The sequence below is a fragment of the Scyliorhinus canicula genome, chromosome 24, assembly GCF_902713615.1.
Source record: "Scyliorhinus canicula chromosome 24, sScyCan1.1, whole genome shotgun sequence".
Taxonomy (NCBI): Eukaryota; Metazoa; Chordata; class Chondrichthyes; order Carcharhiniformes; family Scyliorhinidae; genus Scyliorhinus; species Scyliorhinus canicula.
Genome location: NC_052169.1, coordinates 17344949 through 17361043, shown reverse-complemented (window position 1 = coordinate 17361043; position 16095 = coordinate 17344949). Strand labels below are relative to the sequence as shown.

At 43.8% G+C, this 16095-nt stretch overlaps 1 protein-coding gene across 4 annotated transcripts in view; it reads left to right on the top strand.

Annotated features, from left to right (window-relative positions):
- The window catches only part of tbc1d2b (TBC1 domain family, member 2B), a 107632-nt gene that overhangs the window by 56607 nt on the left and 34930 nt on the right, over positions 1-16095 (top strand). For all 4 annotated transcript variants that reach the window (XM_038784136.1, XM_038784135.1, XM_038784137.1 and 1 more), the window contains one exon: positions 12121-12510. In XM_038784136.1, the coding sequence (XP_038640064.1) occupies positions 12121-12510 (390 nt within the window). The remainder of the gene's footprint in view (positions 1-12120; positions 12511-16095) is intronic.

Here is a 16095-nt window from a genome sequence, read left to right as displayed (position 1 = left end):
TGACTGATCATGCTTGACGCTGACAATAGGTGCACCGATTTCCTCCCACAAGTCCCAAAAGACGTGCTGTTTAGGTAATTTGGACATTCTGAATTCTCCCTCTGTGTACCCGAACAGGCGCCGGAATGTGGCGACTGGGGGATTTTCACAGTACCGTTATTGCAGTGTTAATGTGAGCCTACTTGTGGCAATAAAGATTATTATTATTGTTATTAAATTGTTGACATTACAAGGCACTTCTAATCCAGCATTCAAAATAAGTACCCTGGCCAACATTTGCCCCTCAACCTCCTTCACCAACAAAGAAATGGTCAGGTCATTAACTCGTTGCTGTTTGTAGAACTTTGCTGTGCACAAATCGACCGCTGTGTTTCCTACAAGCGGCAACATTTCAATTGCGTGTTTGGGATGTTCTGAAGTTGCGAAAGGCGCTGTATAAATAAAAGTCTTTGCTGCAGGATTAACTGTACCACCCAAAAGTTATGAAAAGTTATCACAAGAATGAGACGATTCAATTGAAGTTTCAAAATGGAAGTTTTATTATGGGATGAATAGAGAAATACGATTTCCACAGGTCAGGAAGATGATGAGGACTCATCAATTTGAAATCAATCACAGAGTGAGGAGAAAGTTTTGGATTTGAGAATGGCGTTGGAACCTGGATTTTAAACATTCATTCTTGGGGTGTGAATGTCGCTGGCCAGGCCAGCTTTTATTGCTCATCCCTCATCGACCTTCAGAAGATAATGGTAAGCTGCCTCCAACGAAGTGGCTTTCAGGACCATTTCGGAGGGCAATTAAGAGTCAATCACATTGGTGTGGGCCTGGGTCAATAGAACCAGGGCAAGGACAAAAGATTTCTTGCTCTGCAGGACAGTGGGGAACCAGGTGAGTTGTTATGGCAATTTAGTAATGTCATGATCACTATTAATGAGACTAGCATTTTATTTCCGACTTGTCAATGAATTGAATTTGAATTCCTCCATGTGCCTTGGTGGGGTTTGAACTCGTCTGACTGGAGTATTAATCCGAGTTTCTGGATTACTAATCCAAGAACTTTGCCACAATGTTACTGTTCCTCTGTTGTTTTACCACAGCGAGTAGTTGAGGGGTAGACCATTGCATTTTCTGAGGGAAAGGTGAATAGATACCTCAATCTGTGGAAGGTATAAGGACTCTGGGGAGAGAGCAGGGCAGGACGATTAGGTTTTGATTGTTCTAACAGAAAGATGGACTGAAAACTGCCTCCTGTGCTGTAAACCTTTAATCAGTCAAAAATGCAGCAAAAATAGTGGACATTATAAACTCGTCGAAAAACAAAGAGAATTTGATCAATGGTAATCCTGCCGCCAGTATTTTTGGTTTTATGTGTTTGGATTTGATCTAATTCCCATTAGAATTGTGGCTAAACATTTTTCAAAGTCATCCAATTTCTTGTATGTGGTGCCCAGACACATGATTTTTAAAAAAAAAAAATTTTTATTCAAGTTATTCAATAACAAATTTTCTCCCCACAATTTAAAACAAACAAGGCGTGTTTCCACACCAACACAAGAAAAGAATTCACCCCCCCCCCCCAAATAAATAATAACAAAAAACCAACAGCAATACAAGGACACATGATTTATTGCTAGCATGCATCGTTACGAATGCACAAGTTGATCAAAACCAGATTTTTGTGCCTGAATGTATTGAGCAACTGCCTAGATTGTGAAACAATTTTTCTCTGCTGTGTAGCAGATGGGTAAAAAGGCTTTGAGGAAATTTTCAGTAGATAGGGGCAGCAGGGTAGCATGGTGGTTAGCATAAATGCTTCACAGCTCCAGGGTCCCAGGTTCGATTCCCGGCTGGGTCACTGTCTGTGTGGAGTCTGCACGTCCTCCCCCTGTGTGTGTGGGTTTCCTCCGGGTGCTCCGGTTTCCTCCCACAGTCCAAAGATGTGCGGGTTAGGTGGATTGGCCATGCTAAATTGGCAGTAGTGTCCTAATAAAAGTAAGGTTAGGGGGGGGGGGGGGGTTGTTGGGTTATAGGGTGGATACGTGGGTTTGAGTAGGGTGATCATGACTCGGCACAACATTGAGGGCCGAAGGGCCTGTTCTGTGCTGTACTGTTCTATGTTCTATAGGCCTTGGATTTTATATCCTGTAAACTGTTTTCTTATTTTGTACAGCCTGTGCAGACTTTAGAAACGGGGCGGCAGGGTGGCACAGTGGTTAGCATTGCTGCCTCACAGCACCAGGGACCCAGGTTCAATTCCGATGTTAGGTGACTCTGGAGTTTGTACGTTCTCCCTGTGTCTGCGTGAGTTTCCTCCGGGTGCTCAGGTTTCCTCCCACAGTCCAAAGATATAGGTGGATTGGCCATGCTAAATTGTCTCTTAGTATGTCCAAAGGGAGGAGTGGGCCTGGGAAGGCTGCTCTTTCAGAGGGTCAGTGCAGATGCGATGGGCAGAATGGCCTCCTTCAGCACTGTAGTGATTCTATCTATATCATCCAACTGAAGTTTGCATGTAAAGGTTTTTTGGTTCTGCCCAAATATTCTCCCAAACCTACAAGATGTACAAGTATTTAAGATTTTACTTTTCAACTTGTTTCAGCTCATTTCAGTACGTTACGGATCAGATACAGCATACTTTAGAATCATTTCCTCATGCCATAAAATGCTTTGAAAGTAGCAGCACATACAGGTCATAGGATTTATTTTTACAGGGGGCAGGAAAACATCAGAAGAATGACTCTTGGGGCGCCACGGTGGTGCAGTGGTTAGCAGTGCTGTCTCATGGCGTCTAGGACCCGGGTTCAATCCCGGCCCTGGGTCACTATCCATGTGGAGTTTGCACATTCTCCCTGTGTCTGTGTAGGTCTCACCCCCACAACCCAAAGATGTGTAGGGGAGGTGGATTGGCCGCACTATTGCCCTTTTATTGAAAAAAGTAATTGCGTACTCTAAATTGATATATAAAAAAAGAATGACTCTCTTTCCTCTGTGATTGAATATTTGGTTACAGTATGCTTTAATAACATATTCTGAGTAAACCCAGTTGGAAGATGTTTTGAAAGTTGAAGGTTTGACCTGTTTGGGAGCCAGGATCATAAAGAAAAACCTGAGACTTTGGCATCTTTTTTTCGCCACGTGTAACTTGCATACACCCAAAGTTCTGTCATCCTATAAGCCACGGAGTTGGTCTGTGTTCAAATTACGTGGGCCTTGTTACTCAAATGCGGAGGAAACTCCAAACCTAGATTCTGTTGCCTCCCGTCCACCATATCTACCTGGATGGGCGAAAGAGTATCCATTCTTGCTGTACACTAACTGATACAGCACCAAGCGATCACACCATTCAAAGTTGCCGTACACCATTTATGATCTATATGTCCTCCTTTATTTGGCAGTCCTCTTTTGGAGATATTGGAGAAGTTCCCAGATATCTCAGCTCTGGTATTTCCTTTTGGATTTCAAGCCAGTTGTTTCCCAGAACACCACTGACATCTGGATTTAGTGTTGGTTACAGTCTGCAGAATTGCATTGCTTAAAAGATCATGTGATAACTTTCACTGAATCGTCAAACTTTAGTTGCTGAAGTGGCTAGGATGGTCAACGTCATCTCCATGGCACTAGAACGGAGGAGTTCTGATGGATGGACAGTTCCTGAGTGGGTTATCTGAAGTGATTTTGATTGTGCATGTTATTGAATAACACAGGTTGCATTTTGACATTTATGATGACAGGGATATATCGTCTTGCATCCCTCCAATTCTCTAGATTACTTTCCATTATTGAGTGGGCTGGGTTTTCTGGCTTTGTCAACAACTTCTCATATTTGGGAATATGAATATTTCACCAGTTAAATTGCTCTGAATTCTAACCACAAAGTGGTAAATGGAATAATCTGTCTTTTTGTGATTGTAGTTATTTGGAGGAATTGGGACAAATTCTGATGGGAGGGATCCTGTTTTCTGATGTTTGATTAGACCAGTGAGAATCTCTATCAAATTGAATTAATTAGTTAGTATAAACTGATTCAGCGAATTCTAAATGCTGTGTTTATAAGAAGGTTTGGGTGCATGGGCAGCACGGTGGCGCAGTGATTAGCACTGCTGGCTCACATCACTGAGAATCTGGTTCGATTCCGGCCCCAGTCACTGACCGTGTGGGCTTTGCACATTCTCCCCGTGTCTGTGTGGGTCTCACCCCTGCAACACAAAAAGATGCAGGGTAGGTGGATTGGCCACGCTAAATTACCCCTTAATTGGGGAAAAGAAAATAGGGTACTCTTAAAAAAAATGTTTTTAAAGGTTTGGGTGTGATGGAAGCATTGATTACACCACCTTTACATTCTTCCTTTGCTTTGTAAATTTATTTTATGGACTATTCTTAAATGCTAAGACCTCTGAATCACAGATGAAAGGCATATGAAAATTAAAACATAATTTAATTCCATTACTTCAGAGAAGTTGACATTTCATGTATTTTTTAAAAATCTAGTCAATGTCTTATTGTTTTTATCGTAGTAAGTTGCTCTGTGGGGTGTGTAGAGGAGGGTAGTTAGTTGCAGTGTGAGGTGTGTAGACGAGGGTAGTTAGTTGCAGCGTGGGGTGTGTAGACGAGGGTAGTTAGTTGCTCTGTGGGGTGTGTAGACGAGGGTAGTTAGTTGCATTGTGGGGTGTGTAGAGGAGGGTAGTTAGTTGCAGTGTGGGGTGTGTAGACGAGGGTAGTTGCTCTGTGGGGTGTGTAGACGAGGGTAGTTAGTTGCAGTGTTGGGTGTGCAGAGGAGGGTAGTTAGTTGCAGTGTGGGGTGTGTAGAGGAGGGTAGTTAGTTGCAGTGTGGGGTGTGTAGACGAGGGTAGTTGCTCTGTGGGGTGTGTAGACGAGGGTAGTTAGTTGCTCTGTGGGGTGTGTAGACGAGGGTAGTTAGTTGCATTATGGGGTGTGTAGAGGAGGGTAGTTAGTTGCAGTGTGGGGTGTGTAGACGAGGGTAGTTGCTCTGTGGGGTGTGTAGACGAGGGTAGTTAGTTGCAGTGTTGGGTGTGCAGAGGAGGGTAGTTAGTTGCAGTGTGGGGTGTGTAGAGGAGGGTAGTTAGTTGCAGTGTGGGGTGTGTAGACGAGGGTAGTTAGCTGTAGTGTGGGGTGTGTAGACGAGGGCAGTTAGTTGCAGTGTGGGGTGTGTAGAGGAGGGTAGTTAGTTGCTCTGTGGGGTGTGTTGACGAGGGTAGTTAGTTGTAGTGTGGGGTGTGTAGACGAGAGTAGTTAGCTGCAGTGTGAGGTGTGTAGCTGAGGGTAGCGAGTTGCTCTGTGGGGTGTGTAGAGGAGGGTAGTGAATACTTTGCATCAGCATTCACCAAAGAGAAGGAATTGATGGATGTTGAGTCTGGAGAAGGGCGTGTAGATAGCCTAGGTCACACTGAGATCCAAAAAGGCGAGGTGTTGGGTGTCTTGAACAATATTAAGGTAGATAAGTCCCTAGGGCCTGATGGGATCTACCCCAGAATACTGAAGGAGGAAAGAGAGGAAATTGCTGAGGCCTTGACAGAAATCTTTGGATCCTCACTCAGGTGATGTCCCGGAGGGCTGGAGAATAGCCAGTGTTGTTACTTTGTTTAAGAAGGGTAGCAAGGATAATCCAGGGAACTATAGGCCGGTGAGCCTTGCGTCAGTGGTAGGGAAATTACTGGAGAGAATTCTTCGAGACAGGATCTACTTCCATTTGGAAGCAAATGGACGTATTAGTGAGAGGCAGCATGGTTTTGTGAAGGGGAGGACGTGTCTCACTAACTTGAGAGAGTTTTTCGAAGAGGTCACAAAGATGATTGATGCAGGTAGGGCAGTGGATGTTGTCCATATGGACTTCAGTAAGGCCTTTGATAAGGTACCTCATGGTAGACTGGTACAAAATGTGAAGTTACACGGGATCAGGGGTGAGCTGGCAAGGTGGATACAGAACTGGCTAGGTCATAGAAGGCAGAGAAGCAATGGAAGGGTGCTTTTCTAATTGGAGGGCTGTGACTAGTGGTGTTCCGCAGGGATCAGTGCTGGGACTTTTGCTGTTCATAGTATATATAAATGACTTGGAGGAAAATGTAACTGGTCTGATTAGTAAGTTTGCAGACGACACAAAGGTTGGTGGAATTGCGATTAGCGATGAGGACTGTCAGAGGATACAGCAGGATTTAGATCGTTTGGAGACTTGGGCGGAGAGATGGCAGATGGAGTTTAATGTGAGGTAATGCATTTTGGAAGGTCTAATACAGGTAGGGAATATACAGTGAATGGTAGAACCCTCAAGAGCATTGTAAGTCAGAGAGATCTAGGTGTACAGGTCAACAAGTCACAAAGTGGCAGCACAGGTGTAGAAGGGAGTCAAGAAGGCATACGGCACGCTTGCCTTCAAAGGCCGGGGCATTGAGTACAAGAATTGACAAGTCATGCTGCACCTGTATAGAACCTTAGTTAGGCCACACTTTGAGTATAGTGTTCAATTCTGGTTGCCACACTACCAGAAGTATGTGGAAGCTTTAGAGAGGGTGCAGAAGAGATTTACCAGGATGTTACCAGGCATGAAGGACATTAGCTATGAGGAGTGGTTGAATAAACTCGGTTTGTTCTCACTGGAACAAAGGAAGTTGAGGGGCGACCTGATAGAGGTCTACAAAATTATGAGGGGCATAGACAGAGTGGATAGTCAGAGACTTTTTCCCAAGGTAGAGGGGTCAATTACTGGGGGGGGGGGCATAGGTTTAAGGTGCGAGGGGCAAGGTTTAGAGGAGATGTACGAGGCAAGTCTTTTATACAGAGGGTAGTGGGTGCCTGGAACTCGCTGCCGGAGGAGGTGGTGGAAGCAGGGACATAGTGACATATAAGGGGCATCTTGATAAATACATGAATAGGATGGGAATAGAGGGATACGGACCCCGGAAGTATAGAAGATTTTAGTTTAAACGGCCGGCATTGTCGGTGCAGACTTGGAGGGCCGAAGGGCCTGTTCCTGTGCTGTACTTTTCTTTGTTCTTTGTTCTTTAGTTAGTTGCTCCGTAGGGTGTGTAGAGGAGGGTAGTTAGTTGTAGTGTGGGGTATTTATAGGAGTGTAGTTAGTTGCAGTGTGGGGTGTGTAGACAAGGGTAGTTGGTTGCAGTGTGGGGTGTGTAGAGGAGTGTAGTTAGTTGCAGTGTGGGGTATTTATAGGAGTGTAGTTAGTTGCAGTGTGGGGTGTGTAGATGAGGGTAGTTAGTTGCAGTGTGGGGTGTGTAGATGAGGGTAGTTAGTTGCAGTGTGGGGTGGGTAGAGGAGTAGTTAGTTGCAGTATGGGGTGTGTAGACTTGGGTAGTTAGTTGCAGTGTGGGGTGTGTAGACTCGGGTACTTAGTTGCAGTGTGGGGTGTGTAGAGGAGGGTAGTTAGTTGCAGTGTGGGGTGTGTAGACGAGGGTAGTTAGTTGCTCTGTGGGGTGTGTAGAGGAGTGTAGTTAGTTGCAGTGTGGGGTATGTAGACGAGGGTAGTTAGTTGCAGTGTGCGGTATTTAGAGGAGTGTAGTTAGTTGCTCTGTGGGGTGTGTAGAGGAGGGTAGTTAGTTGCAGTGTGGGGTGTGTAGACGAGGGTAGTTCGTTGCAGTGTGGAGTGTGTAGAGGAGGGTAGTTAGTTGCTCTGTGGGGTGTGTAGAGGAGTGTAGTTAGTTGCAGTGTGGGGTATGTAGACGAGGGTAGTTAGTTGCAGTGTGGGGTGTGTAGATGAGGGTAGTTAGTTGCAGTGTGGGGTGTGTAGAGGAGGGTAGTTAGTTGCTCCGTGGGGTGTGTAGAGGAGGGTATTTAGTTGCCCAGTTTAGCTGTTATTTTGTATGGTGGAATTAGTGTTGAATTCCCATTACATCTGTCCAATTGAAAATGTAGCCTCATTCTGCAGATTGGAACTAATTATCAAAGGTATCGGCAGTCTTATTGTTAATCAACCACTATATTAATTTTAAATCTATACCATTATAATTATTAAACAAATTTCTCCATCACCGCTTGATTTAAAGTTTCCACATCAGTGGGTCCAATTAGCTACATATAGTTGATTTAAATTATAACCAATTAAATATGAACGCCAGTCTTTCTGATGTTTCATGTATTGCCATTGTCATTCATACTGAAATGCATCTCAGTAATATGGCTTGGGTTCTGACTTAGGCTCTGATTACCTTTAAAATCATTGTACATAATATATTGGCTGCAGACAAGTGTGAAGCGTGTTCAGTTTTCATCTAGGTTGATTTTTTTTTTAAAATGAGGTTTGAGCATTTGGAAAATGGCGATTGTGGGAGCTTCCGTATGAAGCAGCTCCGATCAAAGTCACAGATGTGTGTCTGTGACAAAGGGAAAGTATCCATCATCTTGAACTGTGCGCAACTTTCACATGGCTCACCACACCATCCTCCTCCCAAAACCTCTCCACTGGCAACCAGCCTATCTCCATTCTTATCTATCCAGTCATAGCCAGAGAATCATCTGCATTGGCTTCTCTTCTTGCTCCTCCTCTTACATCATTACTTCTGGTGTCCATTGGCTTCTCTTCTTGCTCCTCTTCTTACATCATTACTTCTGGTGTCCATCCCCCCCCCCCCCCCCCCAAACTGTGCAGAAATGTCAACCATCAGAAAGGTTGAAGCCACTGTCTTCGGGCCCTGCCAGAAACTTCATTCTCTGCACTGACTCCGTCCCGCCACTTGGCAACTGTATACAGGTATCACTGAACCAGATTCTTCACAACTTTGGTGTCATATTAGATCCCAGGGTGATCTTCGACCACGCATCATCTCCATTACAGGGGCAACACGTGTAGCACAGTTGCTTCACAGCTCCGGGGTATCAGTTTTGATTCCCGGCTTGGGTCACTGCCTGTGCGGGGTCTGCAAGTTCTCCCCGTGTCTGCGTGGATTTCCTCTGTGTGCTCCGGTTTCCTCCCACAAGTCCCGAAAAGACGTGCTGTTAAGTAATTTGGATATCCTGAATTCTCCCTCTGTGTGCCCGAACAGGTGCCGGAATGTGGCGACTAGGGGATTTTCACAGTAACTTCATTGCAGTGTTAATGTAAGCCTACTTGTGACAATAAAGATGATTAAAATTAAAACTGCCTGCTTCTACATCAGTAGCATTGCTCGACTCCACCTTCATCTGCTGAAGCTCTCATCCATGCCTTTGTTACCTCAAGACTTTTCCGATACACTCCTGGCCAACCTCCCATCTTCCTATCGCCACTGAAGACCACGCTGCTCATGTCCTAACTCTCCCGAGTCTTGTCCACACATCAACCTTGAGCTACATTGATCCCGAGTCAAGCAACGCATCGACTTTTAAATTATCATTCTTGTTTTTAAGCGGGCAGCATGGTGGCACAGTGGTTAGCATTGCTGTCTACGGCGCTGAGGACCTGGGTTCGAATCCCGGCCCTGGGTCACTGTCTGTGAGGAGTTTGCACATTCTCCCCGTGTCTGCGTGGGTTTCGCCCCCACAACCCAAAGATGTGCAGGGTAGGTGGATTGGCCACGTTAAATTGACCCTTAATTGGAAAAAATAATTGGGTACTCTAAATTTATAAAAACAAACAAAAACAAAAAAAATTCTTGTTTTTAAGCCTTTTCATCTCTCTCTTATTTGTTCCTGCACTCCAGTCTTCCTGGGTATCTGTGCCACTCTAATTCCAGCCTCTTGAGTGTCCCGATTTCAATCGCTCCACCTTTGGCGACTGAGCTCTGGAATTCCCTCCTCAAACATCGTTGTCTCTCTTCCTCTCTCCCCTCCTTTAATACATTCCCCCTAATCAACCCTAATACTTCCTCATTTTTATTCATTCATGGGATGTGGGAGTCACTGGCCGGGCCATCATTTATTTGACGATGATTTATTTCATGGTCAAATCCTGGGTAAATCCAGGTTTCCACTAAATTCAAATTTCGCCATTTGCGAAGGTGCGATTTTAACCCATGTCCCCAGAGCATTACCACGGGTCTCAGAATCACTAGTCCAATGACGATACGGATACACCACTGCCTTCCCCATGAGACTTACTGCCAGGTTTTGATGACGCTCCTGCAAAGTCCCTTACTGTGTTAAATGAAAATGAAAAATTAAATTAAAATTGCTTATTGTCACAAGTAGGCTTCAAATGAAGTTACTGTGAAAAGCCCCTAGTCGCCACATTCCGGCGCCTGTCTGGGGAGGCTGGTGCGGGAATCAAACCGTGCTGTTGGCTTGCTTTAACAGCCAGCGATTTAGCCCAGTGAGCTAACCCACTAGGGAGTCTGGTACGGGAATTGAACCGTGCTGCTGGCCTGCCTTGGTCTGCTTTAAAAGCCAGCTATTTAGTCCTGTGCTAAACCGGTCCCTATTTCCTCAGGTGAAGGAGCAGTGCTCCGGAAGCCAGTGATTCGAAACAAACCTGTTGGCCTTTAACCTGGTGTTGTAAGACTATTTCCTGTGCTCACCCCAGTCCAACGCCGCCAGCCTCTCCACATCATGTGTTAAAGGTCTAATGTTACAATCTCAGTTGATATAACTGGACAGGAAGACCCCAGAATAGAACCCTGGCTCAAAAGACCGGCACAGGACTAATCATTAGGTTTTAAAAACAAGAAATAAATATTTATTAAACATGAAAAGTTGGGTTATTATACAATACTCTTTTACTCTTCCCCCCGCCCCCTCCTTTGTTTAACAAATGCAAATAGACTTTAAGATTATTACAAGGCATATCTTAAACTACAATGGTCTCATTAATACATAGTTCCTTTTTAGCACATTGGTTTGCTTAAATACATCTTCTCTGCTCTAAACCCAAGTTAATGTCTGTGGATTTATTTTCAGAATCCCCCCCCCTGGATGATTGTCACATCATAAAACACACTTTGCAATCTTTTCTCATAATGCTTTCCCTTAACAGTTTGCATAACTCTTTTTAACAAAGCTTCCACTCCACTTTGAACAGCAAATCCAGTCCGGGATTCACACCACACCCTTCAGGATTTCATTCATCTTAAAGAAACTCCGAGGTTCAGCCACCGATTTCCACAATTATTTCAAATAATGTCTCCCAAACTGTAGTAATTTCTCACAAAAGTGGTACTACTGCAGATATCTTTCTGGCCTCTCGCACTCCAGTGTCTTTTCAACTCTCTGGCTTTCCTGAACAGTAATTTGTTTTGGTTCCCAGTTTCCTCTGTTCCCTTGTCTCTAAACGTATAAGAAACTTCTCTTCATTTCTCTAATTTCCTTCGGGAGCTGGACTTTAGGTTTCCTGCATGTGTTTTCTTAACCATTACTTCATAGTATGGCTTTTCTTCTAGCAAGTTTGAAAGACATCCCTTTTAGTCTTTTAAAACCCATCTGCTTCTAGCAGAGCGGAGAGAGCTGACTTCTCTCTGACTACCTATCTCCAACTGCAATCAAATTCAATAAACTAAAAATTAAAAGCTTCTTTACCGTACAAGGCCCCAGTTGCTACGCAGCCACTGCTGGTTCATTTACTCTTCATGCCGTGGCCCTCTCTAAGCACAATAGAATCACAGTTGGATCATACCCAATCCCCACACCTACAAACACCTTTGTCCAACATAAATCTAACTGTAGGTTTTACCCTTCCAGGCACAGAAACAAATTAAATTAAATTAAATTAAATTAAATTAAATTAAACTATACTTTACTTCTAATGTTTACCAATCCAAATATAAATCCCTTAAAACTACCTTTGTTTTCCTTTTTTAAAAAATTTGGAGTACCCAGTTCATTTTTTTCCAATTAAGGGGCAATTTAGCATGGCCAATCCACCTGGCCTGCACATCTTTGGATTGTGGGGGTGAAACCCACGCAAACACGGGGAGAATGTGCAAACTCCACACGGACAGTGATCCAGAGCCGGGATCGAATCTGGGACCTCAGCGCTGTGAGGCAGCAGGGCTAACCCATTGCGCCACCGTGCTGCCCTACCTTTGTTTTCCTAGCAGTAAATAAATATAAATTTAATATTTAATTTCAGCTGATCTGCTAGCGATAACAATAGAGACTTATTGAAGTGTATGTTAATTTATCAGTCCATAAGAATCGAGGAATATTTAATGCAAACATTTACCATATGGCATTTGATTCTTTTCAAAGGAGTTGGTGCGACTGTTACAGCAAACGTTGAAATACTCCCAGCAGGAAAAATACTTGCTCAACGCTGATGGTGCATCAGTGGATGAAGGAATGTCTCAACTTCTGCAGCAGAAAGGTGACCAGATACAGGCCCTGAACAATCAACTGGATCACGTTAACCAACAGAAGGACTGCATGGAGCAGGAATTAAGAGGATTTCAGGATAAAATTACCGGGCTGAGTGACCAGCTTAACATGTTCCGAGAAACGATCCAAGCCAAAGATGAAGTGATTATTAAGTTATCGCGGCAGCTCAATGAATGTGAGAACAATCGTTCGCCTCCGGGTGTGTTCTCAGGAGCTACTCTTGCACCCTCTCACAAGGAACTGCAAGAGTTGGACACGCTAAAGGTATCGGACACCGTTCTGACTTTCAGAACTGAACATTATAAAACGGTCACTCAAAGGTGGGCCCCTTGGCAGCACGGTGGCGCAGTGGTTAGCACTGCTGCCTCACGGCGCCGAGGTTCCAGGTTCGATCCCGGCTCTGGGTCACTGTCCGTGTGGAGTTAACACATTCTCCCCGTGTTTGCGCAGGTTTCGCCCCCACAACCCAAAGATGTGCAGGCTAGGTGGATTGGCCACGCTAAGTTGCCCCTTAATTGGAAAAAATGAATTGGGTACTCTAAATTTATTTTTTAAAAAGTGGGCTCCTCAAAATATACCTCCTTCACTTTTTCCTCGGCCTGGAAGTGTCTTGGAGAGCAGGAAACATTTACATCGTGTTTAGATTACAGAAACTGGTCATTCTTGCCCAGCATGTTTATGCAAGTATTTATCCTACACAGCAAAGTCCCTCAGCCTTATTTAACTTGCCTAATCAACATAACTCTCCAGTCCTTCCCCTAGCTTCCCCTTAAATGTATCTATTCTCATTGCCCCTGCCACTCCATACATTAGAGTTCCACATTCTCACCACTCTCGGTTGAAGAAAGCTCTCGTAAATTTCCTATTAAATGTATTAATGACTATCTTATATTTATGGTTCCAGGTTTTGGGCTCCACCCAAACCTTGGGTCGGAAAACTAGAACCAGGGAACGTCCAAATAGATTTTCAGGGGTCCGTGTACTGGAATGTAGTGGCCAGGTCCAAATGGGATGTAACTGGAAGGTGTGAATATAAAGAAATGTAATATGCTTGACAAAGCCCCAATTAGACCACACCTTGAGCACTGTTTGGGCATCACACCTTCGATAAGAGGAATGGTGGATGGTTTTCTGAGTGAGCTAGATGACTAGAGAATGTGCTGCAGAATGATGCCAAGAACACAGGTATAGGCGGTGGTCGTTAATTGAGCTCTGGCACTTTGCCTTTCCACATACTTGATATGGTATGTTGCCCTTCAAGCTGTGTAACTACTTGTCTCTAACAGATAGATGGCTACAGTTCCTTGGTCTATGGCCAATTAGCTTGGCCTTGCACGGAATGCAACACAGAATGTCACTATGACTCCAAGGATTAGATTATAATAGAGTACATAAACTAGGTTTGTAATGCCTGGGATAAAGAGGATTATAGGGTGATTAGGTTGAAGCTGTTAGGATTTTGACAGGAATGAATTGCGCCGATAGAAAGAAACCTTTTCCTTCTTGTTGGGGAGTCTAGGGTAAGGGAACATGGGCTTAAAATCGGACCAGGCTATTAAGGAGGAAAGCTAGGAAACGTTTCTACACAGAGCGTGTTAGAAAGGCGGGGGGGGGGGGGGGGGGGGGGGGGGGGGCGGATTGCGGATTCTTCGGCTGCGTTTTGCCAGGCGCAAATCCAGCTATGCTGGGAGAATGAGACCCCAATGGTTTGGGGGGGGGGGGGGGGGATTTTTCAAATGTAAGTAGGTTACGATCTGGATTTCTCCGACCCTCGATGCAGGAATCGCTCCACATTTCCCACTGGAGACCACACTTAGAAAAAGCCGTAGATGCTAACTTCTTGATTTAAAATTGGAGAGTGATAACGCAAAGGATATTAAGAGTTATGTAGCTACAGTAGGTTAGTGGAGTTGAATGGCAGAGCAGGATTAAGAGGTCAAATGACCTACTCTTGTTCTATGAAACCCAAATTGCGAATGGTGGGCTCGAGTATAATCTAGCCAAGATTTTATGCTTCTCTGTTTCTGAATTTTGTTCATCGAGAAATGAATACCAATATGTTGCACTTTTTAAAACTTTGTTGACCTGTGTTACTACCCAAAATTGGGGCATCTGTGTCCCCAGATCTCTTTGCAACCCTTTTTCCAAGACGTATGTGACCTTATTCCTTCTCCTAAAATACACCAACTCATTCTTGTCTGGGTTAAAATGAATTTACCAATTATATCCCATCCTGAAATGCTAATTGTTATCTTGTATTTTGTTGCAGTTTTAGCTATATTAACCCCAATTTGATTTTAAAATTAAATTTCTGATTGCTGAGCCCAAATAGTTTATGTAAATGGTGAACAGTAGTGGTCCCTACACAGATACCTGTGGGCTACCGCTTCCATCTTCCACCAGCTTGAGCAACTACCGTCACTCCCTACTGCCTCTATTTACTGTTTTGTAGCCAGTGTGCTATCCATTATATTACTTTTACCCCCGACTCCACTTGCTCTGACCTTAGCCATGAAGTCTACTAAAAGAAAATTAAATGTCGCCACAGTGCGAGAGGGCTATAGGCTGTTCTCCCCTTTGCGAGGTGACTAGTGGTGATTTAACCTGAGGGTCGCCACACCTCAGGTGAGGGCCAAGGTTGAGAAGGCGGGACCTTCATGGATAACCTCAACCAGTACGGGAATTGAACTTGCACTGTTGGTGTCGTCGCTCCGCATCACGGACCAGCCAACTCAGCGAACCGACACTATGTAACAGGTATTCCATACCAGCCGCAGCTATCTGATAATGTCAGTCAAGTTGACATTAAGTTAATCTATGTCCAGGTCTGCTAGATGGCACCTTGTCAAAGGCCCTGGGAAGTTACAAGTCATAAAGAACTGAAGCTGGTTGTTCAAGTTTGCTTCTTTACCAATCTTCTATATTTGTTTTCAAAAGCAAGCTGACCCTGTCACCTTCCGTTTCCTCTGCCGTGTGTATGTGCTGAAATTTAAAAAAAAGAGCTAAATGCTTTAATTTTTCCACAGCTAAATTTCTTTAATGGTACAGTTGAAATGTATGCCTAATATACAGGATGCACCCTGCATATTACGACTATTTATATAATAAAGTAATTTATACAAAAGGCGCAGGTTACAGTGGAGTTTAGAAGTTACATGCAACAGTAGCCCAAATGTTTAGATAACAATGGCAGTCCTGGCATATTGTAGAGTTGTCAGTATGTTTTAAACAAAATTTGTTCACTCCAGTTTGGTGTTAATTTTGGCATATGTATTTTTTTTACTCGCCGCTAACCAGTAGTCAACTCTTTTGAAATGTTTTTGTTGGTTACAATGCTGCGTATTATTAAAAGGAATTAGATCTGGCTCTAAATATAGGAGCTACGGGCAGTTGCTTCTGACTAGACTAAAGTCTTGATGTCTGTGTGTTGATCTTACCCATTACATGTGGACCTCATGAATGGTTTTAAAGTAAATCTTGTGTTTGCTGGTGGTTTATTTTCTGAGGATGAATACTGTTCATTTCAAATTAATAACCAGCATTTCTGCATATTGGCACTGGCTTAAGTACTCGCACAAATACTGACATTGAGAACACAGATTAAATTTGCTCCCCTAAATTTGCTCATGTTTGTATATTCTACATTTTAAAAGATAACTCATTGTTCAATTTGTTTTATCTATTTGGCAATTGACTTTAGTTCACTTTGTGTATCTCTAACTTTAGAATAAACCACTTGACTTGCAGATTCAACATGTTGGTCTGATTATAGAAACTGGACTGAATTAATGACACTCGGTCTGTGGATAGATTATACCTGTCGTTTATGTTTTAATTTGAGCTGTGGGT